Below are 26455 nucleotides of genomic sequence, written 5' to 3' on the forward strand. Positions count from 1 at the left end.
TCCCAAACAAGACAGAATATTATACCATGCAATTTGGTATTTCCATCTGCTGACATTTATTTATTGTGAAACTTGTATGCTATTTTCCTCAAACCAAACTGGAATCTTGGTGGAGAGGTGTTTGTTATTTGAGGGACAAGGTAAGGTAAGTTGGTTAGCTAGTTCTAGCAGATAGTGATGGTGAGCTCATTCCTGAAAAATATGTGTGGTGTGGACACTTCTCCTATCAGAAAATAATCTAGTCCCACAGTTATTTACCACTACATGAACAACATAGATGCAGTTCTTACGTGTGTGTGTGTTTTGGGGCTGCTATACTATAGATGTTACAGGTGTCAGTTTGCTGCATAAAACATTCCATTGTGCCCTGGTTGTAGGTGGAGATGGGGTTAAGTTGGAGGGGGCCCAGCCCAGCCTGCCTCCTGAGGCTGCCTCCGAGGGTGATGTCCACGCGCTGTGGGAGGCCCTGGCCAAGAAACGCCGCATGAGCCGAGAGCCCACCCTCGACTCCATCTCTGAGCTGCCTGATGAGGAGGACAAGGAGCCCAAAACACCCAAGGAGCCAGTCAAGGAGAAGAAATCCCCAGAGAAGGTGAACGAAAAGGAAAAGGAGAAGGTTGTGGATCCTGTCATCATCGCAAAGAAGGAGTTGGATACAAATCTACACACCAGCTCTGAGGATGAGTCCAGGGTTCCAACGCTGGTGTCCTACCTGAAGAAGAGCAGCAAGTCCTCCCTCTCTGCATCCAACCAGACAGAGTCCATCTCAACTGAGAAGTTCTATGTACAGACCTCAGTGCAACAGACCTCAGTGCAACAGACCACAGTCCTACAGACCTCATCTTCAGGACAGCAGATCACAGCACAGACCACAGAGATCACTGGGTGTGGAAATGAGGAGGATGAAGAAAAGGGTCTGCTGGATGCTGCTGTCAAGATCCAGGCTGCGTTCAAGGGCTACAAGTCCTGCAAGGACACGTGTCCAGTCTTCAAGGACGTCTTCAAGGACCAGACCAAGGAGCCCAATGGCACCATCCACCTGGAGTGTGTGGTTGAGAGAAAGCCCGACAAGGTGCGCTGGCTGAAGGACGGCGAGCCCCTTGTGGACAGCAAACACCACCACATCGACATCTACAACGATGGCACCTGCTCTCTGGTAATCACCGCCGTTACCACCAAGGACACGGGCATCTACACATGTGAGGTTACCAACAAGTTCGGCGTGACCATCCACAGCGGCAAGGTGACAGTAGGCTCGGCACGGGAGGCATCTGGAAGGAGGCCCCTGACCATGGGCTACAGCGCCGACAGCGAGGCGGAGAGCTCGTCTGCAGAAAGCGAGATGGACGAGTCTTTGAGACAGGCCAGCAAACGGCTGCGCCGCCTCCTCCGCACACGGCTGCCGGCCACGTCGGAGGAGGAGTCGTTCGTCAGCTGTGACGAGGAGGCTGAGCTGAAGGCCCCCGAGCCCAAATCGTACCGTGAGGACGAGCGCTACCTCTACATCCGCTTTGACACGCGGTCTGAGGCCCAGGTGGCATCGCTGCACTTTCAGGAGATGTTCACGGCCCAGGGGATGCCTGTGGAGACCACCATCCAGGAGGCTGGACCTCTCAAAGTGGAGCTGCGCATCATGAAGATGGGATACACCCAAGATGGCTCTGCAACACCCACACAGGAGAAGCAGCTGCCCGCGTTCATGACAGGAGCCCCCGGTAGGAAAACAGGAGAGTAGGGGACAAAAGTAACAGTTTTTTTCCAAATTACTCAGAGTTCGATAGACCTAGAGACACCCTATCTTATTACAAACAAGTTATATATGTCCTCTAGCATTAGCAATTGTAATTTAATTTCTAGGGTATGTGAGTTTAAATTAAATAGACACCAAACTGAACTACTGCAGCGTTACTTTTATACCTGCCGGCGGGGCGGGAGGAACACAATCTTATCTACATAAGTTTGTAATGCTCTTCCTTTCAACAAATGTACTATCAGCCATAATTTAATGTTTGTATCGATTTTAATAATTGATGCTCTAGGTTTGAAATGTATGAAAATGTACCATGCGTCGACATCGCAATGTTGCACAAACACAGTATTTTGCTTTACAATATTAATCGGACTACAATGGATCATATCATAGCTATATTATGCATCATTTAATCCACCTGGAGTGTGTGGCGGAGGGCAAGCTTGACAAGGTGCACTGGCTGATGGATGGTGAGCAACCAATCAGGTGCGCTCCAGATGTCCTTGTCATGCGCACTCCTCGTGTCTTGATAGAATGATTGTTTTATTCTCTTCACAAAGGGTAAACTCAATATACTTATCAAATTTCAATGACTTGACGAGGCAATTGACCCCCAGAGTCATAAATATATTTATTCGTAACCAGAAACCCGTCGATAAAAATCTTACGTGAGAAGCTGACCATCAAGTCAATTGATTAAGGCATAATTCTATTGATGTCAAATGTTTTTTTTTTACTTACATTTTTCAAAACCACTTTTTGTTGATATTTTGAGGAAACATGGTCGGACTGGGCAGTTTTATTTGCAAGGAGCACATCCTCTGCATTAAGAACATGTTGATTTCACTTCAATTTAGCTTCTGTGTCATCTGAGAAAATGGCCACGTTACTTTCATCCCGGCTCTCCCCTACTCTCACTGTATATACTGTATTAGATCGTTTGAAAATAATTTGGAATTAAAAAGTCATTTAATGTCTATTAAATGAAATACTTTTGTAGCCCAATCCATTCAGTATGAAAAATTAACAATTAAAATCACAAAAATACATTTGTAATTCATGGAAGGTCACATTGATTTTGCTTCAATCAATGTATGACATTGAAGTAGTGTTTATTTTGCTTCAATAATATAATCCACGTTTCCATGTGTTTTAATTCCCCTAAAAATTGCTCATGAATGGGAGCTTTTGCTTGTTTGCTAAATGAATGTTCACATTGTCCACATCCAGCCTTTCTTCCTGCTTTTCCTTGTGTGTTCCGTGTGATTACTACAGTACTGTGTGGGATTTCAAGTAACTGTAGAGTGAAAATCAGTTCATAATGTTGTTAACTTGTCTTATTCTCATATTTGTGGCCAAAGAATAACTTGGAGAAAAAACACTTAGAAAAACCCACCTCAAACTTGTATCTCCAAAAGACCATTTAAAAAAGTGTTTTATTTTTCCACCGTAATATTATCATCCTTTTTATTTGGATGATGTCATCCTGCCTCGTTGGTTGAGCTGGCCAATCAGCTATCTACTCACATTAATATTTTTAATGAGCGGTATACTGTGCCTTCGGAAAGTATTCAGACCCCTTGACTTTTTCCACATTTCTTACGTTACAGCCTTGTAAATAAATGTTTTCCTCAGCAATCTACACACAATACCCCAGAATGACAAAGCAAAACACATTTTTGCAAGTTTATATACAAATAAAACAGAAGTATTCAGACCCTTTGCCACGACACTCAAAATTGAGCTCCTGTGCATCCTATTTCCATTGATCATCCTTGAGGTGTTTCTACAACTTGATTGGAGTCCAGCTGTGGTAAATTCAATTGATTGAACATGATTTGGAAAGGCACACATCTGCCTATATAAGGTCCCACAGTTGACAGTGCATGTCAGAGCAAAAACCAAGCAATGAGGTCGGAGGAATTGTCCGTAGAGCCCACAGCCGAGACAGGATTGTGTCGAGGCACAGATCTGGGGAAGGGTACCAAAAGCATTCTGCAGCATTGAAGGTCCCCAAAAGCATTCTGCAGCATTGAAGGTCCCCAAAAGCACAATGGCTTCCATCATTCCATCAAATGGAAGAAGTTTGGAAGCACCAAGACTCTTCCTAGAGCTGGCCGCCTGACCAAACTGAGCAATCGGGGGGGAAGAAGGGCCTCTGTCAGGGAGGTGGCCAAGAACCCGATGGTCACTTAGACAGAGCTTTAGAGATCCTCTGTGGAGATGGGAGAACCGTCCAGAAGGACAACCATCTCTGCAGCACTCCACCATACAGGCCTTTATGGTAGTGGCCAGAAGGAAGCCACTCCTCAGTAAAAGGCACATGACAACCCTCTTGGAGTTTGCCAAAAGGCACTTAAAGACTCTCAGACCATGAGAAACACGATTCTCTGCTCTGATGAAATCAAGATTGAACTCTTTCGCCTGAATGGAAATCCTGGCACCATCCCTACGGTGAAGCATGGTGGTGGCAGCGTCATGCTGTGGGGATGTTTTTCAGCGGACTGGGAGACTAGTCAGCATCGAAGCAAAGATGAATGGAGCAAAGTACAGAGAGATCCTTGATGAAAACCTGCTTCAGAGCGCTTAGAACCTAAGACTGGGCAAAGATTCACCTTCCGACAGGCCAACGACCCTAAACACACAGCCAAGACAACATAGGAGTGGCTTCAGGACAAGTCTCTGAATGTCCTTAAATGGCCCAGTCAGAGCCTGGACTTAAACCCAATCAAACATCTCTGGAGAGACCTGAAAATAACTGTGCAGCAACACTTCTCATCCAACCTGACAGAGCTTGAGAGGATCTGCAGAGAATAATGGGAGAAAATCCCTCAATACAGGTGTACCAAGCTTGTAGCGTCATACCCAAGAAGACTCGATGCTGTAATCGGTGCCTAAGGTGCTTCAACGAAGTACTGAGTAAAGGGTCTGAATACTTGTAAATGTGGTATTTTAGTTTTTGAAAACCCTGTTTTCGCTTTGTCATTATGGGGTATTGTGTGTAGATTGATGAGGGGGAAAAAACGATTTAATCAATTTAAGAAAAAGGCTGTAACGTAACAAAATGTGGGAAAAGCCAAGGGGTCTGAATACTTTCCGAAGGCACTGTATGCCCAACACCATTCTGTTGTTGGGGTATGCCCACACCATTCCAACACAAAATATGCTTTTTAACATACTTAATTAAACATTTAAAAAGTATACATTTGAAAGTATGTCACTCTTATTGTAATTAATTATAGGTCATACACTATTTTATACAAATCTTGAAACACTGGACAGTTACTTTAAACTCCTGCATAATTATAAAAACTCCTAACCTATTGTTGTGCCTAACTGATTTACCCCTGTCCCCTGTCCCCCAGCGGCCCCAGTCTTCCTGACCGAACTCCAGAGCCAGGACGTGTCTGAAGGTTACCCGGTCAGCTTTGACTGCGTGGTGATCGGAAAGCCTACACCCAGCATGCGTTGGTTCAAGGACGGGAAGCTCCTGGAGGAGAATGACCACTACATGATCAACGAGGAACACGAGGGCTGCCACCAGCTCATCATCACCACCGTGCTGCCTTCTGACATGGGCGTCTACCGCTGCATGGCCGAGAACACCAGTGGCATCGCTGCCACTAAGGCTGAGCTCAGGGTTGACAGTGAGTACAGAACATATTAGATTGGTTGGTTGCTTAATTGATGGATTGATTGCGAGTCATTGTGTAATACATCTCTCTTTCCTCAGTGTCTTGCAGCTCAGACTACGATACTGCAGCTGATGCCACTGAGACAGGCTCCTACATCAGCGCCAAGGGCTACATGTCTAGGTGAATGAGAGAACCAGCGAACAAGGCCTTTGACTTCACCCTTCTTTACAATTCAAACCTGATTCCTAATAGTACCTGAAACGTTTCACTTGTTGTGTTACTCCTTTACCCTGTTAGGTTCTTATTTTTCAGAGTAAATAACCCACGGACACTAGAGAAGCTAAAACCAAGTATAATTCTTCCCAAAGGTTCTGTACAGCTGTAATCAGACAACCCAACACTTGTCCCATCCAGATATTTATATCCCACTTAAGACACTCCCTCTCTCCAATCCTTACAGTCTATGCACAATAGGAAGAAGGTAACCAGATACTAAACCCTGATTACTCCCTTAAGGGGAACTGATCTCACCCCTCATTTGCTGACCTCAAACCCTCCTTCACCTAATCCACAGATATCCATCTGTCTTCCCTATATCAACACGTCACTCTCCTCTCCTTCAACAAACACATTCCAAAGCCTTCTGGCTTCCTACGGAGAGCCCTTAACTTTCTCCTTTGATTCCATGCTTCGTCTCTATCATTTATTTCATATCTCAGTGTTCAAAATGTCGAACCCAACAACTGACAGCCTTTACTCTCTGCCTATCTTCTCCCCTCAGGGAAACTGAAGCGTTTGAGTCTATGGCAGAGGATGAGCAGATACCACAAGTACTGGATGAGCTCCATGATGTGCACGTCAGCCCAGGCTCACCCATCGCTAAGATGCAGCTGAAAGTCAAAGGTTTGGCCTGTGGGTTACTTTCCACCACTTCTGTATTAATCACACCAAGACCCTGCTAGACTACATTGTCTCTGCACAGGAACGTCCGTTCCATAAGTCAAAATAAAGAGGAATTACTGCCCCCAGGGTAAGTTAGTTGTTTACTTTCCGTTGATATTTCCCAGGTTTCCCCGCGCCCAGAGTGTACTGGTTCAAGGACGGTATCCCACTGCGTTCCTCAGACAGGATCCTGCTGCTGGACAAGAGAGACGTCCACAGTCTGGAGGTCCTGGAGGTGAAGAGGGAGGATGCAGGAGAGTACTCTGCCTACATCAGCAACGCTGCTGGATCAGCATACTCCTCTGCTAGGATACTGGTTCTGGGTAGGTCTACTCATGACTGAAAGGTTTATACTGAGAGGGATCCCTGTCTTCTACTTTGGATAAAGTCTTTAGTCTACATTGCGATGTGCATGTTATTTTATACACAACACAACATTCTTGTGTTTACCGAATTCACGATGACCCTCTTTCAACAGGTCCAGGAGAGCTCACGCCTGTAGAAGAGCACGGTATGTAATTATCACTAAATAATACCAATTGATTAATTTATTGATTGATTCTTACGCTGCTACCTATTTCGTTTTTTTAGTCATTTAGCAGACGCTCTGATCCGGAGCAATTTTTCATCTAGTTCAGCTCAGGGATTCAAACCAGTGACCGTAGGTTACTGGCCCAACGCTCTTAACCGCTAGGCTACCTGCCACCCCAATAACTTGTCACACTGTTCTTGCATCCCTGTTTTACTTCCTAGATCCCAAGGTGCCTCCGGTGCCGCCACGCTTCCTGGAGAAGTTTAGCAACAGGAAGGTGAAACAGGGAGCCAGTGTCACCCTGTCAGTCAGAGTGGAAGGTACTGAATCCGCAACACTCTTCTCTTTTGCCAGGACAAGAATCAGGGTCATGTGTGAGATACAGTATGCGTCCATAAAGGATATGGTCATTCATCATACAAAAATTCATCCCAGTCCACAGACTACTGTTAGGAGAGACTATTCATCATACAACATGCATGTGAATACCCAAGTCCCACTGTGTTTCTCACCTCTTCAAGGTTCTCCCATCCCCATGGTGACGTGGCTGAAAGAGGATTCTGCTGAGGACGTGTTGTGGATCAAGCCAGACACTAAGGGATATAAGGTGGCCAGGTCTGGGCGCCAACACAGCCTCATCCTCATGGATGCGGGTTCTGAGCACGCCGGCACCTACACCTGCATAGCCACCAACAGGGCCGGCCAGTCCATCTGCACCGCCCACTTTGAAGTAGAGGATGGTAAGTAACGGAAGACTATACTGTACTTGTTTGTTTGTTTGGATCCCCATGAGCTTTTACAATAGCAACAGCTAGTCTTCCTTGGGGTCCCCAATACATAGGATAGGAAAACATAATGATACATGTTTTTGTAATCATTATAAAACATATAATAATGAGGTACGTGGCAGATAGCGAGTTCTAATGTGAAACATTCCTAATGTGTGATCTGCTTTCTGTCGTAGCGCCACGGCCAAAGGAAGAGACCAAAATCCCTCTGGGTATTACTATCAGCCCTCCAGTGGAGGATGCTGGCAGAAGAATGCCTTATCTAGGTGAAGTTGGAACAGAAGAGTTTCTTATGAAACTCACCTCTCAGATCACAGAGATGGTATCTGCCAAGATCAGCCAAGGTGAGTAGAAATGTGTCACGGACTGTTCCATCAAAGCTCCAAAATAGAGGACAGTGAGAACATTTTTTTTTAAATAAATGTTCTTCCACTATTCATGTGTATTTAAGGTAAAGTAAATGCACTTTGCGATTTGATTAGAATTTATTTTGAATTGATGTGTTACCTTTCATTTGCCTCTAGTTACTTATAGAATAGGTCATTTTAAAATTAATATTTCCAATGTAATATCTGGGAAATAATGGTGGAATAGTCCTGATATTATTGGAAAAGGTTTCTGTGTGTGTGCTTTTATTGCTGGCAAAAACATTTGCATCTGTACATCTCTAGTAACACAGAGTATGTTCTTATAGTGTTTTATAGCATCATAAAAAATATATACATTGCCACTGAAGAAGTCTAAATTCAAATTGTATATATGCATTGCCTTTGTAATTTTGCAATTCTGTCATAAACATAAGTTATGTCATAACACTTCATAACAGTTTGTCATGTTATGACACGTTACTCTTATCCCACATGCAGTCCATTAGCCACAGGGCCAGCTAACAATGCCAACAATGCCACAGCTGCCCTCCTGGGTCAGTGGATATGTCAGTTCCTAATAGATCGTTGGGCAGGCTTTACGAATGAACAGCTCAAGGAAAATGTCATGCACTTTGCCTCTCGCTGCTCGCAATTTCCTTTGTGTGTTTCTATATAAGCAACGATGCCTTCTTCTCTTTCCTTGCACTCACCAATGCTTGTCCTGCGTGTGTTTTGAGCAACGTGTGGATTCCTACACCCTTTCCTCCCTTACGACTGTCCTGTCTTCATTTCATCATCCCCCCCTCCATCCATCCCATCCATTAATTCACTCACGTGCTCTCATCCAATCGTTAATCTGTTATTCAGACAGCGCACAGAACCATCAAGTGCTCCAGTGGATTGAAGCATGGCCCAAAGCCTCCAGTATGTATCCACAGTACATCAAGATCTCAGTTACTCTCACTGAAAGCCATATACATTCTTTCCACAAGTTAGTCAGTGTCGCTTTTGATCTGCTTCTTGACGTTGAAGCTTATGCTCTGTTCTCTTCTCTGCAATCTGTCTTCGTCTTACTCGGAATTGTTTCATTTAAAAGAGGAGTACTTGGCATGAAACCACAAAGGGTTTAGAAAGTGACGTCCCTCTGTTCATGCTGCACGACAGTGAGGATATCTTGGCTATCGCCTGAGGTGATGACTTGTGGAAATAATGTACTGGTATTATTCTTTGTCTAAGACGGCATTAAGTAAGATACAGTATTTCAGAGTCGAAGACAGTTACACGTGAACACATTTTGAGACAAAACGGCCAGCATTCCATTGTAAAGTGGTGGACAAAGCTGTCATCAAAACAGTTCCATCATTCTCAGTATATATGATGAATGTGTATATATATATATACGTGATCAGATATCTCTCCCTTTATGTTTTTGCACTCCATAATATTTATTTGATGCATGAGTAGAATATGTTTTGTATTGGCTCAGCAGGTAACTGATTACCTGAGCATATGATTCAAATGGCTTTGAAATTGATACTCGGCAAAGCATATACCGTAGCTGGAATATATGCCGACACTCAGACATGTATGGCCAGTCCTTAAGACCACGCGTCTTATTTGTACAGCATCTTATGCATGCATCTGGAAAACTAACTAGTTTGTAATAGTGAAAACTATTAAATCAAATGACTTGTGCAGTAGCAGCAAAACTGTTTGATGGTACTAATGTGTAGCTAAGCTAACCTTTTGGGAAATCTTAATAATTAATTGTACTGACTCAAAAATATACAGTTTTGACATTGATAATAAAATAGATAAAATATCCACCATGTTTTCTGCGTCAAGAAAGCTACGCATTCCAGGTGGTCTGTGGGTGTTTCAGTGGCCAAATCCCCCTTTCTGTGAATTTGTGTACAGTATATAGGCCTATGTCTATACTGTGTTATGTGGAGATGTGTGTGTGTGTGTGTGTGTGTGTGTGTGTGTGTGTGTGTGTGTGTGTGTGTGTGTGTGTGTGTGTGTGTGTATTGTATGTTCCCCTGGCTGTCTCCCTCTGAACCCCCCTCCTCCCCCAGCCTCACTACGTGTCCCGGGAGGCGATAGCGACGATGAGACCAAAACACCCTCCGCCTCGCCCCATCACGGCCGCTCTCGCCCCAGCTCCATTCTCGCAGACTCCTCCTCTGAGTCTGACGACCCTGATGCCAGGGGAGAGGTATGGAACCATAGAAGGAGAATCCGTCATTCCAGTTCATGACTGTCATTAGAGGCCTCTCTAATGACGCTGGAATGGGTCTATTTTCCTTCAAGTTTTTTCTCTTTCTGATATTTTTGATTGGATTTGGCTATAGAATACAGACTTGACTTATTCCTTTTAGCTCGCTCCTAGTGCAGCAAGGAGCCTCAACTGGCCTGCACCTCCAGCGAACCCAGTTCTGGGCAAATCTCTTATAGATAAAAGTCACTCTGCCAATGTGAGCACTTATAAGCATGCTAGTTATAGACTTTGTGTCTGATGTCCTCCTCCTTCTACAGATGTTTGACATCTATGTGGCTACGGCTGACTACAACCCCACCATCCCCAACAAAGAGACCATTTCCCTGAAGGAGGGCCAGTATGTGGAGGTTCTGGACTCGGCACATCCACTCAAATGGCTGGTCCGGACCAAACCAACCAAAACCACCCCATCCCGCCAGGGCTGGGTGTCACCTGCCTACCTGGACAAGAAACTCAAGGTTTGTTTCAAGATCGAAGTAATTGATTTAGTACCAATATTGTGCATCTACCGCTCCCCGTTTCCTATTTTTGTTAAATGTTATTATGTTCTTAATGTTATTTAAACTATTGTGGGCTAGCTATCTGCTGATGCTGGCGATGTCCCAGAGACAGGTGGAGAAGAGGTCTCAGAAGGAGAGTACAAAAGAAGACTACTGTGAGTCTAGACCTTCTCACGCCATCTTCTATTAGTCCCAAAACTTAACCTGAGACTCGACTTTTCATGACTAAGACACTCAGTAAATGAACTCAATGAGATAACTTGTGTCAAATAAGTGCTTGTTACATTCACAGATCATGAGGATTCGGGCCTGTGTTGTGCACAAGCAAGAAACACCACCACACTCAAGGGCAAACCATAATATATCCATAATGCTCTGTCTTCCCCCCAGCCAACTGATCCAGGACATGATCAACAGCGAGGCAGAGTTTGTCAAAGAGATGGACTTCTTCACCTCCCACCACGTCAAGCAGGTTGAGAGCCCTGACGCCCCATCTGACGTCACCAGCCAGAAGGAGGCCATCTTCAGGAACATCCACGAGATCAAGGCCTTCCATAGCGAGTAAGTACAGCTGGCCTGTTTATAAACAGCAACTTTTTATGGATTATTTAAAAACCTCCCTGGGATAGGCGGGACACTAGCGTCCCACCTGGCCATTAGCCAAGGAAAATGTAGAGCGCCAAATTCGAATAAAATACTATAAAAATCAAACTTTCATTAAATCACACATGTAAGATACCAAATTACAGCTGCACTCGTTGTGAATCCAGCCAACGTGTCAGATTTCAAAAAGGCTTTTCGGTGAAAGCATAAGATGCTATTATCTGATGATAGCGCAACAGTAAACAATGAGAGAGTAGCATATTTCAACTCTGCAGGCGTGACACAAAACGCAGAAATAAAATATAATCATGCCTTACCTTTGACAAGCTTCTTTTGTTGGCATTCCAATATGTCCTATAAACATCACAAATGGTCCTTTTGTTCGATTAATTGCGTCCATACGGTGCCTTGCGAAAGTATTCGGCCCCCTAGAACTTTGCGACCTTTTGCCACATTTCAGGCTTCAAACATAAAGATATAAAACTGTATTTTTTTGTGAAGAATCAACAACAAGTGGGACACAATCATGAAGTGGAACGACATTTACGGGATATTTCAAACTTTTTTAACGAATCAAAAACGGAAAAATTGGGCGTGCAAAATTATTCAGCCCACTTAAGTTAATACTTTGTAGCGCCACCTTTTGCTGCGATTACAGCTGTAAGTCACTTGGGGTATGTCTCTATCAGTTTTGCACATCGAGAGACTGAAGTTTTTTCCCATTCCTCCTTGCAAAACAGCTTGAGCTCAGTGAGGTTGGATGGAGAACATTTGTGAACAGCAGTTTTCAGTTCTTTCCACAGATTCTCGATTGGAGTCAGGTCTGGACTTTGACTTGGCCATTCTAACACCTGGATATGTTTATTTTTGAACCATTCCATTGTAGATTTTGCTTTATGTTTTGGATCATTGTCTTGTTGGAAGACAAATCTCCGTCCCAGTCTCAGGTCTTTTGCAGACTCCATCAGGTTTTCTTCCAGAATGGTCCTGTATTTGGCTCCATCCATCTTCCCATCAATTTTAACCATCTTCCCTGTCCCTGCTGAAGAAAAGCAGGCCCAAACCATGATGCTGCCACCACCATGTTTGACAGTGGGGATGGTGTGTTCAGGGTGATGAGCTGTGTTGCTTTTACACCACACATAACGTTTTGCATTGTTGCCAATTTTGGGTTTCATCTGACCAGAGCACCTTCTTCCACATGTTTGGTGTGTCTCCCAGGTGGCTCGTGGCAAACTTTAAACAACACTTTTTATGGATATCTTTAAGAAATGGCTTTCTTCCATAAAGGCCAGATTTGTGCAAGATACGACTGATTGTTGTCCTATGGACAGAGTCTCCCACCTCAGCTGTAGATTTCTGCAGTTCATCCAGAGTGATCATGGGCCTCTTGGCTGCATCTCTGATCAGTCTTCTCCTTGTATGAGCTGAAAGTTTAGAGGGACGGCCAGGTCTTGGTAGATTTGCAGTGGTCTGATACTCCTTCCATTTCAATATTATCGCTTGCACAGTTCTCCTTGGGATGTTTAAAGCCTGGGAAATCTTTTTGTATCCAAATCCAGCTTTAAACTTCTTCACAACAGTATCTCGGACCTGCCTGGTGTGTTCCTTGTTCTTCATGATGCTCTCTGCGCTTTTAACGGACCTCTGAGACTATCACAGTGCAGGTGCATTTATACGGAGACTTGATTACACACAGGTGGCTTGTATTTATCATCATTAGTCATTTAGGTCAACATTGGATCATTCAGAGATCCTCACTGAACTTCTGGAGAGAGTTTGCTGCACTGAAAGTAAAGGGGCTGAATAATTTTGCACGCCCAATTTTTCAGTTTTCGATTTGTTAAAAAAGTTTGAAATATCCAATAAATGTCGCTCCACTTCATGATTGTGTCCCACTTGTTGTTGATTCTTCACAAAAAAATACAGTTTTATATCTTTATGTTTGAAGCCTGAAATGTGGCAAAAGGTCGCAAAGTTCAAGGGGGCTGAATACTTTCGCAAGGCACTGTATATATCCAAAATGTCCATTTATTTGGCATGTTTGATCCAGAAAAATACTGGTTCCAACTTGACCAAAGTCACTACAAAATATCTCAAAAGTTACCTGTAAATTTTGCCAAAACATTTCAAACTACTTTTGTAATACAACTTTAGGTATTTTTAAACGTAAATAATAGATCAAATTGAAGATGGGATGATCTGTGTTCAATACAGGAAGACAACAAACTCAAGCATGCTTTCTGGTCTTGCGCAACTATCACACAGTACACATGACGTGACACTTGATGGCCGTACTTCTTCATTACACAAAGGAATAACCTCAACCAATTTCTAAAGACTGGTGACATCCAGTGGAAGTGGTAGAAACTGCAAACAAGTCCCTTAGAAATCTGGTTTCCCAATGAAATCTCATTGAATAGACAGTGACCTCAAAAAATCTGAATCGTTTGTCCTCAGGGTGCATGCTACATAAGTTCTGTTATACTCACATACATGATTCAAACAGTTTTACAGTTTTAGAAACTTCAGAGTGTTTTCCGTCCAAATCTACTAATAATATGCATATCTTATATTCTGGGGATGAGTAGCAGGAAGTTGAATTTGGGCACGCTATTTATCCAAAAGTGAAAATCCTGCCCCTTATCCCGAAAAAGATTTCATAAACCCTTTATAATACCTGTATAGAAATAATTATATTGTATTGATGTTTTACCATTATATACTACCATTATGCTGCTAAATAAATTGACCCCATAATGTGTGTTGTGCAGGTTCATGTTCCCTAAGTTGCGCGAGTGCGACACTGATGACGACGTGGCCATGCGCTTCCTGAGGAGCGGGGAGGGCTTTGAGAAATACCTCCAGTACCTCGTAGGCCAGCAAAAGGCAGAGGCCGCTATCAGTGACAAGACCGTACACCACTTCTTCAAGGTAAGTGAACCCTTCACAAATACTGTAAACACAAATGGTCATAAATGTGTTTGTGTTGTCATCTTTGTTAATATAATGGCTTGCTGATGTAAGGCAAGTAATGGCCAGATTTCTAAACCTTTGCTGTCTGTGTCTTTGTCACAGAAGTACACAGACAAACAGCAGGCCAGTGCCGACCCTGCTGAAGGGCCTGTATTGAGCATTAATGCCTACCTACAGAAACCCCTGGACAGAATCCAGAAGTACAAGGCCTCACTCAAGGTGAGAGATCACCCTTTAATGCTGTAAATAGGGAATTAGGTATTTCTTTATTGTTTGATTTTCACAGATATTTACTTTACGTACAAGAAGATGCACTGTGATATGGTAAGAGACATGGCATAGGCCAGACAACATCAAACATACACATTCATGAAAAAACAAAACAAGAATGACAGCTTATTAAGGATTAGCCCCTTTTTAAAAAATATTTTGCCTAAAATAATATACCCAAATCTAACTGCCTGTAGCTCAGGACCTGAAGCAAGGTTAGGCATATTATTGGTACCATTTGAAAGGAATTACTTTGAAGTTTATGGAAATGTAAAAGGAATGTAGTAGAATATAGCACAATAGATCTGGTAAAAGATAATACAAAGAAGAAAACAACCGTTCTTTTGTATTATTTTTTTTGTACCATCACCTTTGAAATGCAAGAGAAACGTAATTATGTATTATTCCAGCCCAAGTGCAATTTAGATTTTGGCCACTAGATGGAATCAGTGTATCCAATGAACCTTGGCATTTCTGTTCAAAATGGTGTATCAAGACTGCCTAAATGTGCCTAATTTGTTTATTCATAACTTTTCATGTTCAAAATTGTGCACTCTCCTCAAACAATAGCATGGTATTCTTTCATTGTAATAGCTACTGTAAATTGGACAATGCAGTTACATTAACAAGAATTTAAGCTTTCTGCCAATATCAGAAATGTCTATGTCCTGGGAAATGTTCTTGTTTACTTACAACCTCATGCTAATCGCATCAGCCTACGTTAGCTCAACCGTCCTGTGGAAGGGACACCGATCCCGAAGAAGTTAATTAAAGAATCTTACCCCTCCCTTCCACATTACATAGCCCGTTCCTCCTTTACTCAATGTTTACACATCCCCTTAATGTCCAAGGTCCCTGAGGGTCGCACATAATGTTATTGTACAACCCTAGCGTTTCAATGTCAATTATTGGTTTACACAGTTAGTGATATTTAATGTATCACATTTCACTATTGCCCGTTCCCGGATGAGTGAATCTATCCCTAGTCTTTGTTCTTACCACACGTGCACAATTCCACACAGTATGAATGAATGCACCAGAGCTGGGATTACCATGTTTTTATAATAGGAAAATGTACTCATTAGAACCTGGTTGGAATATTACTGCTATTATTCATCCTAAATCGTTGTACCCATTCCTGTGACTTTAGGAGCTGATCAGGAACAAGGCCCGGAACGGTCAGAACTGCTGCCTGCTGGAGGAGGCCTATGCCATGGTTTCATCACTGCCTCAGCGTTCAGAGAACACACACCACGTCTCCATGATAGAGAACTACCCTGCCACTCTGGATGTATTGGGGGAGCCCATCAGACAGGTGACTCATCTGGAAATAATGTCACGAGTGTCCTATTGAGGTCAGAATACCTCTTTTACAAGAGAAACGTGACCAAAAAGGACAGCCCCAGTTAAACCATAGACTGAATGATGCCCACTTTGGGAATTGGAGTCTTTGGCTAAGGACTTTACGTATTAGAGCTACTATCAGTTGGGGCCTAAATAGTCTAATTTGGCTTGAGTTGATATGTGATGTTTTGTGACAGGGACCCTTCATGATGTGGGAGGGTGCACCTGGGGTAAGGTCCTCCTCCAGAGGCCACCGTCGACACGCGTTCCTCTTCAAAAACTATGTCGTCATCTGCAAATCCAAGAGAGACTCCAACACAGACACCCAGGGCTACGTCTTTAAGAACATGATGAAGGTAAGATTCTGTTTATTGCTCTTTCTGTTATACTTCAGATCTCTCAGCATGGCCATCCACTGAAGCAAGGCACTAAAGAAATACCATCAAATTCCAATCAGGTATTCAGGGTTGACACAGTAAAAGATTCTTGCTGGTGGAGAGAATATATCATCGTTGTCACTCTTCCTATGACATAGAAAGGATTTACAAACAGATAAATAAAGTCAATAATTCGTCTCGAGGATGACTACTGCTTATCTGTCTGTCTGTCTTCCTCTCTAGCTGAACAACATAGACGTGAATGAGACAGTGGAGGGTGACGACCGGGCCTTTGAGATTTGGCACGAGCGCGAGGACTCTGTCAGGAAGTACACGCTTCAGGCTCGCACCGTCATCATCAAGAACTCCTGGCTGCGAGACCTCAGGGACCTGCAGCAGCGCTATACCATGCCCGGCTGGAGTGAGTCTGACATACACATTCACTCAGATCCACCCGACACACACACACACATTCACTCAGATCTACCCGACACACACACATTCACTCAGATCTACCCGACACACACACACATTCACTCAGATCTACCCGACACACACACACATTCACTCAGATCTACCCGACACACACACATTCACTCAGATCTACCCGACACACACAAATTCACTCAGATCTACCCGACACACACACATTCACTCAGATCTACCCGACACACACACAAATTCACTCAGATCTACCCGACACACACACACATTCACTCAGATCTACCCGACACACACACACATTCACTCAGATCTACCCGACACACACACACATTCACTCAGATCTACCCGACACACACACATTCACTCAGATCTACCCGACACACACACATTCACTCAGATCTACCCGACACACACACATTCACTCAGATCTACCCGACACACACACACATTCACTCAGATCTACCCGACACACACACACATTCACTCAGATCTACCCGACACACACACACATTCACTCAGATCTACCCGACACACACACACATTCACTCAGATCTACCTGACACACACACACATTCACTCAGATCTACCCGACACACACACACATTCACTCAGATCCACCCGACACACACACACATTCACTCAGATCCACCTGACACACACACACATTCACTCAGATCCACCCGACACACACATTCACTCAGATCTACCCGACACACACACATTCACTCAGATCTACCCGACACACACACATTCACTCAGATCTACCCGACACACACACATTCACTCAGATCTACCCGACACACACACATTCACTCAGATCTACCCGACACACACACATTCACTCAGATCTACCCGACACACACACATTCACTCAGATCAGTGTAGCCATGTTATTTTTTACTCGTTATTTTTATTTGTTATTCACTGTCACTATTTGTATTTTTTGTTAAACATTTTTATCTTCCTGTTAGTCTACGAAGCATGTTACGAATAGCATTTGATTTGAGATCCACCCGACACACACAGCACATGCGCACACACACATTCAGACAGATCCACCTGATACTCACAGTAGACAAACAGAGAGGCATAGTTTGACGACATAGCACATTGTGATCTAACCTTTACCATCGAACAACTATATTTTAAAATTGTAATCCATTATTTGACCGGTCATTGAATAAAATGTGTCATCCCTCCACTCAGGTAAGATTGATGTGTAAATTCATGCCTCTACCTGTCCAGGTATGCCTGACTTTGATGAGCTTCTGGCTGACTGCACAGTGGAGCTGGGACAGACAGTGAAACTGGCCTGCAAGGTTACTGGAGTACCCAAACCTGTGGTCACCTGGTACAAGGGTAAGAGACGCACCAGCGAGACCACTGTGCATACGCAATAGGTGTGTGTGTGGAGTTTTAGAATATCAATTAACTATATACAGTAACATACATGACACGTTTGTTTTTCTCCACATACTGTGGTCACACTGCATGAATGTAGAAACATGTTTCCTTCTCTGATGACAGATGGGCATGCGGTGGAGGCCGACCCTCACCACATCATCATCGAGGACCCTGACGGTTCCTGCACCCTGATCCTGGACAACATGACAGCGGATGACTCTGGACAGTACATGTGCTTCGCCACTAGCACCGCAGGCAATGCCAGCACCCTGGGGAAGATCACTGTCCAAGGTCAGTCTCCATTACAGAGGGGATATTACACTAACATTGGGCTTGAACTTGCGAAAGTGAACATGGCAGACTATTCATGAGAATCATGGCTATTCATCAGGGGAGGCTGGTGGGAAGAGCTATAGGAGGACGGGCTCATTGTAACGGCTGGAATGGAATAAATGGTTTCCATATGTTTGTGTTTGATTACCGTTACTTTTATTCTATAACAGCCGTTACAATGAGCCCATCCTCCCATAGCTCCTCCCAGCAGCTTAGAATGAGGGATACTTTGCTTGTCCAGGATGATAATTGTCATTCTTATGAGAGAAGAACACTATTTTTAAGAGTGTGTGTGTGTGTGTTGTAGTGCCTCCTCGTTTTGTGAACAAGATGAGGAATGCTGTCTTTACTGTTGGTGAGGATGCTCAGTTCTCCTGCACCATTCAGAGCGCTCCCAGCCCCAAGATCAGGTACAAGTACACCCCACCACACCCCTCTGATAGGCTCTTCAAACTTCGGACTGTGGCATTTGTTTCTTCTTACTGCCGTTATGTTACCCATTCTTAATGGTTAATAAGTATACATAAGATAATGAATAAGTATTGAAATAAACCTTTTTGAGAGCTCTCAATAAACCGTTTTGTGTGTTTTCTGGCCAGGTGGTTCAAGGAGGGCAGGTTGCTGACTGACCAGGAGAAGTATCAGACCTACAGTGAGTCCCGTAGTGGAGTACTGGTCCTAGTCATTAAAGGCCCTACGGAGAGAGACCTGGGACATTACGAATGTGAGGTAGGCCTATAACAGTTAAAGAATATAGGGCCTGTTCCCCAGGCAGATAACGCCTAGTACTGGACTGAAATGTACTTTCAATAGACTTGTCACGAACATCGTCAGGGAAATGACTGGACCAAGGTGCAGCGTTGTGAGCGTACAGTTCTTTTTACTAAGAATGTCGCCAACAAAACCAACGACCGAACCTTATTAGGGCTATACAGGCCACTAATAGTCAACTACCCACAACTAAGGTTGCAAAACAGGCGGCCTAAGTATGATTCCCAATCAGTGACAACGATAGACAGCTGTCCCTGATTGAGAACCATACACGGCCAAAACATAGAAACAGAAAACATAGAATGCCCACCCCACATCACACCCTGACCTAACCAAATAGAGAAATAAAAAGGCTCTCTAAGGTCAGGGCGTGACAGGACTAGGCTTAATCTGGGTCCAGGAAACCATTCCATACAGTTGTAAAACACTGGACTTGCAAGCCACCTCACCGGAATTGCTGCCAACCTAAGTGTATCACTTGTGAATGGTCAATATAAATGAAAACCATAGAGACAAATAGTAGAGGTAACATGTAACAGTGTTTACATTTTTTTGGATGTTTTGCATCTTCATAAGAAATTACATATATATATATATTTATTTTATATTATTTATATTATTATTATTATTATTATTATATTATTTATATAATATATTTATATATTATTTATTATATTATTATTTATTATTTATATTATATTATTTATATTATTTATTTATATAAATTACCATGATAAGATGAAGCCATTGGTTAAGTGAGCCTAATGTATTCTCCTCCCTGCCCATCCCAGTTGTCTAATCGACTGGGCAGTGCTAGGTGTGCAGCTGATCTGTGCCTTCCTTCTGCTGTGACTAGGAGAGGAGAGCAGGCGATCACCATCGAAGGTAGGAATACTCCCTTTCATACATATACCGTGGTGCATTAGTTTAGTCATTTTCCTATTTGACCAGATACTCCATCTGTAGAGAATGTATGCCTTATGCCACAATAATTCAAAGAAAAAGACCATCAGTTCATCAACAATTTAGATACTGTAGTCTTTTGTCATAAACATTAGCTAGCTATTTATTTGTCTGGCTAACTCCATGAACCCAATCCTGCTTTCCTTGTAGTCACCGAGCAGGAGACTAAAATACCAAAGAAAACCATCATCATGTAAGTGTGACCAGCTTATGAAGCAGGCTAGAAGAAGCATGTATACTTGTGCGTGTCCCCCTTTGGCCTCTGCATGCATGGCCATGCAGTATTTGAACCCTGAGTGTGAGAGGGACTCAACCCCAAATATAACTTCCAAGGAGCCGGCATATATTGAATGCGTAAAGTATAAATATTTTTTGTGTCGTTTTCCTTAACTCATGTACCATCGCAGGCAAAGCCTCTCATTTGTATGAGTAGGCAATCCTCCATTATGCTCTGTGTGTGTGTGTGTGTGTGTGTGTGTGTGTGTGTGTGTGTGTGTGTGTGTGTACATGCTAATTAACACCTTGCCTATGTAGGCCTAGTGTCAAACAAGCTGTTCTATTCCTCTCACACCTTCTCTGCTGTCTCTCTCATACCCTCTGTGCTATTCCTCTCACACCTTCTCTGCTGTCTCTCTCATACCCTCTGTGCTATTCCTCTCACACCTTCTCTGCTGTCTCTCGCATACCCTCTGTGCTATTCCTCTCACACCTTCTCTGCTGTCTCTCTCATACCCTCTGTGCTATTCCTCTCACACCTTCTCTGCTGTCTCTCTCATTGCCCTCTGTGCTATTCCTCTCGTACCTTCTGGTCTCTCTCATTGCCCTCTGTGCTATTCCTCTCGTACCTTCTGATCTGTCTCTCTCTCATACCCTCTGTGCTATTCCTCTCATACCTTCTGATCTGTCTCTCTCATACCCTCTGTGCTATTCCTCTCATACCTTCTGATCTGTCTCTCTCTCATACCCTCTGTGCTATTCCTCTCATACCTTCTGATCTGTCTCTCTCTCATACCCTCTGTGCTATTCCTCTCATACCTTCTGATCTGTCCCTCTCATACCCACTGTGCTGTGTCCCTGTCGTTGTGACCCTGAGCAAGGCAGTTCCCCGGGCGCCGAAAGACGTGGATGCCGATTAAGGCAGCCCTCCGCACCTCTGATTCAGAGGGGTTGGGTTAAATGCGGAAGACACGTTAACAGTTGAATGCATTCAGTTGTACAACTGACTAGGTATCCCCTTTTCCCTTTCCCTCCAGAGAGGAGACCATAACCACGGTGGTGAAGAACACCCGTATGAAGCGTCGTGGCCTGTCTCCATCTGGGTTCAACCGCTCCCAAACCTCCACCCCAGATCACCAGACCACCCCCACGGCCAGGCAGAGGAGGCAGGCTTCCACCAACAGGAAGACCACCATCCCCACCCTGTATGTCACGGAGCCCGAGGGGGCCGCAGGGGCCCGGGCTGCGGAGAACAAGTGGGTGGAGGTAGAGGAAATTATTGAGTACAAGGTCAACAAGTCGCCCAGGCCCTCTAGGAGAGGTATCTCCCCAGCCGGGTCGGAGCGGGCACACACCCCCTCCTCCACCCGGCCACAGAGGTCCGCAAACCCTAACGCCAACAACTCCAACAACAACCTTGTAGAACTGCAGAACCACTCCGAGCTACAGGGGGCACAGCCTCTGTACTGGGACGATGAGGAGGAGGATGGTGACGTGGCTGTGGATGGGTCCGAGGTCGCCCCTGGAATACGTGGAGAGGCCTACGAGGTCTCCTCGCTTCTAATTCCTAACGACCATGAACACGAAGAGGATGAGGCCTGGCTAGAAGAGCAGCAAGAGGCTTTCATCACAGAACCGGATGACGATGACAACACACCCAGAAAGCTGGAGCCTAAAATCCTGACCGAGGGCAGTCGCGTTCTCACTCTGGAGGACCTGGAGGACTACGTCCCCAGGGAGGGGGAGACCTTCGGCTCCTCCAACACCCGTTCATCACCTCCCGAGAGGCCCTGCGAGATCTCAGTGCTCCAGAGGGAGATTGGGGGCTCTGCTGTGGGCCAGCCGGTGCTGCTCAACGTAGGGAGGCCTGTGGGGATGCCTAGGGAGAGGCCCAGGCCAGGCTTCTTCAGCCGCTTTAGAGATCACCTCTCAGGAAGCATGTTCTCCCCGGCCGGCCCCCACCACAACTACAACCACCACCCCAGCGGAGGTCAGTCCAGGAGGGAGATTCCCATCCAGGTCAGCCACGCCAAGCTAGAGGTCAAGCCGTTGTACTGCTCTGAGGTGCAGAGAGTGGAGGGAGTGCAGCAGAGCTACAAAACTAAAGTCTACACATCAGTGGGCAAGTCAGTCACTCTTCAGATTAGCAAGAATAACCCATATCAAAACCAATAATTTAGTGTGTGAAAATAAGTAGCTGGATTAGAAGCAAGCAGATTGTTGTTATTCTGTGATGCGTACAATAGCCATTTTAGTCTTAAATGGGAACCTTTCTAGTTAAGTGTTAAAAAAGCATATTCTAACATTGCATTTTACTGCAAATGGCGAATCATTCCATTTTCAAGCAACCCGGCTAAAAGTAAAATGCAGACACAGGAAGTCAGTCGTTTGGTCAGATAGAAAGTGGACTTTAAAGGACAAACATCCAAAGGGGTTGGATATGTTTAGGCTAAATGAGTTCCGAACACCATTGTATACTATCCAGCCTTCAATTTATTGCTGCCTTTCTTGCCACAAATTTGATGTACTGAAAAATACAATAATTATGAGTTGTTGCGACATGGACTGACACTATTTTCAAGTTCAAAACTCCCATCTGCTTTACAATCAGGCGACAGATGTTTATAATTTTAGCTCCTTGATGTTAAACTTCTATCCTGTAGGAGAACATCTGTGTACAGCACTTTACACTAAGTGTACAAAACATTAGGAACACCTTTCTAATGTTGAGTTGCACCCCGTTTTGTCCTCAGAACAGCTTCAATTTGTCGGGGCATGGACTCTACACTGTGTCGACAGAGTTCCTCAGGGATGCTGGCCAAAGTGCTTCCCACAGTTGTCAAATTGGTTGGATGTCCTTTGGCTGGTGGACCATTGTTGACACACACTTGAAACTGTTGAGCGTGGAATCCAGCAGCGTTGTTGACACTCAAACGTGTGCCTGGCACCTACTACCGTACCATGTTCAAAGGCACTTAAATCTTCTGGTCTTGCCCGTTCACCCTCTGAATGGCGCCACATACACAATCCATGTCTCAGTTGTCTCAAGGCTTAGAAATCCTTCTTTAACATGTCTCCTCCCCTTCATCTACACTGATTGACATCTGTCTTTGTCATGGTGTTCCTAATGTTTTGTACACTCAGTGTATGTCTCTCTGTTCGTTGTTTCCAGCTGAAGTTTAATGAACAAAGAGTATCCAACTTGACTTGTAGCATATCAGTTTGTACATAGGCTAACTCCTGTGAAAGGAGAAACTGTTTGTGTTCTCAAACAGTAACTGACCAAACCAATGACTTCAGCAACAGTAAAGAGCAGTCAGATTTGAAATGTTACAGAGGAGTTGTCATTCTGGAATCCACCCCAAAAATAATAACTTTGACAAGATGATAGAAGTATAAGAGCATTGATTACTGGAGTTGCTGAATTGTGCGACACGTCGACAATTTTCTCTCAATAGCAGTCCCTTGAGAATGCAGACACATGGATCATTGAATTGTACTTCAGATTGGGTAGTCTGTCCTCCTATGCAGAATAAAGTCTCAAATGTTTTAAACATTTCTAAATGGTCAATTACATGTTGTGCAGAGTTGATACATTTACATGAACTGTATATCACTTGTGGTTTGGGCTGTGGAATGATCTAAGTCTACGATTGTGTTAAACAGGTCTCATAAAAGTATCAATTTACTTCAGGTTATATACATCCAAAACATGCAGCTATATAGGATAATTAATCTCATCCTGGGTCATTTGTTTTATAGAAAGCCAACTCTTCATTATCAGTTTGAGAGCAATGAAGAGTGGATTGACTTTAGACCATTTTTTAAAGTATTTGTGATTACTTTGGAGTAAAATGTAATTAAAATATGTTTAGAAAAGTGACCGCATGATATGTATTAGCTGATTTGAGTGTTTATCGGATTAACACAATGTCATTTCAACCCTTTATTCGGTTCAGGTGAGAGCAGTTGCAGTTAGGAGTGAGTCATTGATCACACTGGATTTGTTGCAATATCGTGTTTTAAATAGTGAATTACTGTTTCCCAAAGTAAGAGTGATGTTTTATGTTAGATAAAACAAAATATTGTAGAAGCATTTAAATACTTGTTTGCTGTAAGAAATTCAACATAAAGCACAAATAGGGTTTGACTGCCTGCACATGTTTAGTTAATGAAAATAAATGTTGAATATCCCTAAATAAATTAATTGCAACTGATGAACATGATTGGCCTGTTTTATTCACTCCTGGTGAATGTGTGGGTTGGTTTATATCAGGGATGGACAACTCCAGTCCCCCGGGACCAGAGGGGTGTGCACACTTTTCCCCATCCCTAGCAAACACAGCTGATTGCGTTCTAAGACTAAAGATCATGATTGGAGTCAGGTGTGTTAGACTCCAATTGGAGTCAGGTGTGTTAGCTGGGACGAAAGTGTGACACCAATCAGACGTCCCTTTTTCAGGACCCTGTCTTTCAAAGATAAATCATAAAAATCCAAATAACTTCACAGATCTTCATTGTAAAGGGGTTAAAACACTTTCCCATGCTTGTTCAATGAACCATAAACAATTAATGAACATTCACCTGTGGAATGGTCGTTAAGACACTAACAGCTTACAGACGGTAGGCAATTAAGGTCACAGTTATGAAAACTTACTCTGAAAAAAAGATGCCCAGGGTCCCTGCTCATCTGCGTGAACGTGCCTTTGGCATGCAGCAAGGAGGCATGAGGACTACAGATGTGGCCAGGGCAATAAAATGTTCCTACTGTGAGACGCCCAAGATAGCGCTACAGGGAGACAGGACGGATAGCTGATCGCCATCGCAGTGGCAGGCCACGTGTAAAAACACCTGCACAGGATCGGTACATCCGAACATCACACCTGCGGGACAGGTACAGGATGGCAACAACTGCCTGAGTTACACCAGGAACACACAATCCCTCCATCAGTGCTGACTGTCCGCAATAGCTGGACTGAGGGCTTGTAGGCCTGTTGTAAGACAGGTCCTCACCAGACATTACCAGCAACAATGTTGCCTATGGGCACAAACCCACCGTCGCTGGACCAGACAGGACTGGCAAACAGTGCTTTTCACTGACGAGTCGCGATGGTCGGATTCGCGTTTATCGTCAAAGGAATGAGCATTACACCGAGGCCTGTACTCTGGAGCGAGATAGATGGAGGTGGAGGGTCCGTCTTGGGCGGTGTGTCACAGCATTATCGGACTGAGCTTGTCATTGCAGGCAATCTCAACGCTGTGCGTTACAGGGAAGACATCCTCCTCCCTCATGTGGTACCCTTCCTGCAGGCTCATCCTGACATGACCCCCCAGCATGACAATGCCAACAGCCATACTGCTCGTTCTGTGTGTGATTTCCTGCAAGACGGGAATGTCAGTGTTCTGCCATGGCCAGCGAAGAGCCCAGATCTCAATCCCATTGAGCACATTTGGGACCTGTTGGATCGGAGGGCCTTGGTGGAAGACTGGGGTAACATCTCACAGCAAGAACATATCTGGTGCAGTCCATGAGGAGGAGATGCACTGCAGTACTTAATGCAGCTGGTGACCACACCAGATACTCACTGTTACTTTTGATTTTGACCCTCCCCCTCTTTGTTCAGGGACACATTATTCCATTTCTGTTCATCACGTCTGTGGAACTTGTTCAGTTTGTCTCAATTGTTGAATCTTATGTTCATACAAATATTTACCCATGTTAAGTTTGCTGAAAATAAACAGTAGACAGCGAGGACGCCTCTTTTTTTGTTGTTGCAGAGTTTTAAAGTGTAGGGCTAAGAAATACTAGCCAGAATTAGGAGTCGACAATGGTAGCTCTAACTATTGATTACATATTTCAGGTCAGGTGCGTGGCCTTCAACCTGATATAATGTTTAGCAAATCATTGGCTGTTTTCAGTTACTGATTGAAGCATGTATAAAATAAGATATCCAGGCAATA

General features: G+C 44.0%; 1 protein-coding gene across 36 annotated transcripts in view; it reads left to right on the plus strand.

Moving 5' to 3' along the window:
* The window catches only part of obscnb (obscurin, cytoskeletal calmodulin and titin-interacting RhoGEF b), a 105852-nt gene extending 81141 nt beyond the window's left edge, over positions 1–24711 (plus strand). For 33 of the 36 annotated variants that reach the window (XM_052463876.1, XM_052463882.1, XM_052463879.1 and 30 more), the window contains 26 exons: positions 378–1715; positions 5116–5397; positions 5484–5565; positions 6167–6297; positions 6453–6650; positions 6806–6838; positions 7081–7179; positions 7381–7599; positions 7824–7991; positions 8883–8939; positions 10091–10230; positions 10551–10751; positions 10872–10948; positions 11184–11354; positions 14171–14330; positions 14475–14591; positions 15793–15957; positions 16184–16342; positions 16607–16784; positions 18053–18166; positions 18335–18502; positions 18852–18954; positions 19144–19273; positions 20107–20200; positions 20429–20471; positions 21532–24711. In XM_052463876.1, the coding sequence (XP_052319836.1) occupies positions 378–1715; positions 5116–5397; positions 5484–5565; positions 6167–6297; positions 6453–6650; positions 6806–6838; positions 7081–7179; positions 7381–7599; positions 7824–7991; positions 8883–8939; positions 10091–10230; positions 10551–10751; positions 10872–10948; positions 11184–11354; positions 14171–14330; positions 14475–14591; positions 15793–15957; positions 16184–16342; positions 16607–16784; positions 18053–18166; positions 18335–18502; positions 18852–18954; positions 19144–19273; positions 20107–20200; positions 20429–20471; positions 21532–22669 (5765 nt within the window). In that variant the 3' untranslated portion in view covers positions 22670–24711. The remainder of the gene's footprint in view (positions 1–377; positions 1716–5115; positions 5398–5483; positions 5566–6166; positions 6298–6452; positions 6651–6805; positions 6839–7080; positions 7180–7380; positions 7600–7823; positions 7992–8882; positions 8940–10090; positions 10231–10550; positions 10752–10871; positions 10949–11183; positions 11355–14170; positions 14331–14474; positions 14592–15792; positions 15958–16183; positions 16343–16606; positions 16785–18052; positions 18167–18334; positions 18503–18851; positions 18955–19143; positions 19274–20106; positions 20201–20428; positions 20472–21531) is intronic. The other 3 variants (XM_052463877.1, XM_052463878.1, XM_052463914.1) reach the window with 3 other exon arrangements.
* Positions 24712–26455: the final 1744 nt, after the last annotated feature.

Source organism: Oncorhynchus keta, chromosome 15 (genome assembly GCF_023373465.1).
Source record: "Oncorhynchus keta strain PuntledgeMale-10-30-2019 chromosome 15, Oket_V2, whole genome shotgun sequence".
NCBI lineage: Eukaryota > Metazoa > Chordata > Actinopteri > Salmoniformes > Salmonidae > Oncorhynchus > Oncorhynchus keta.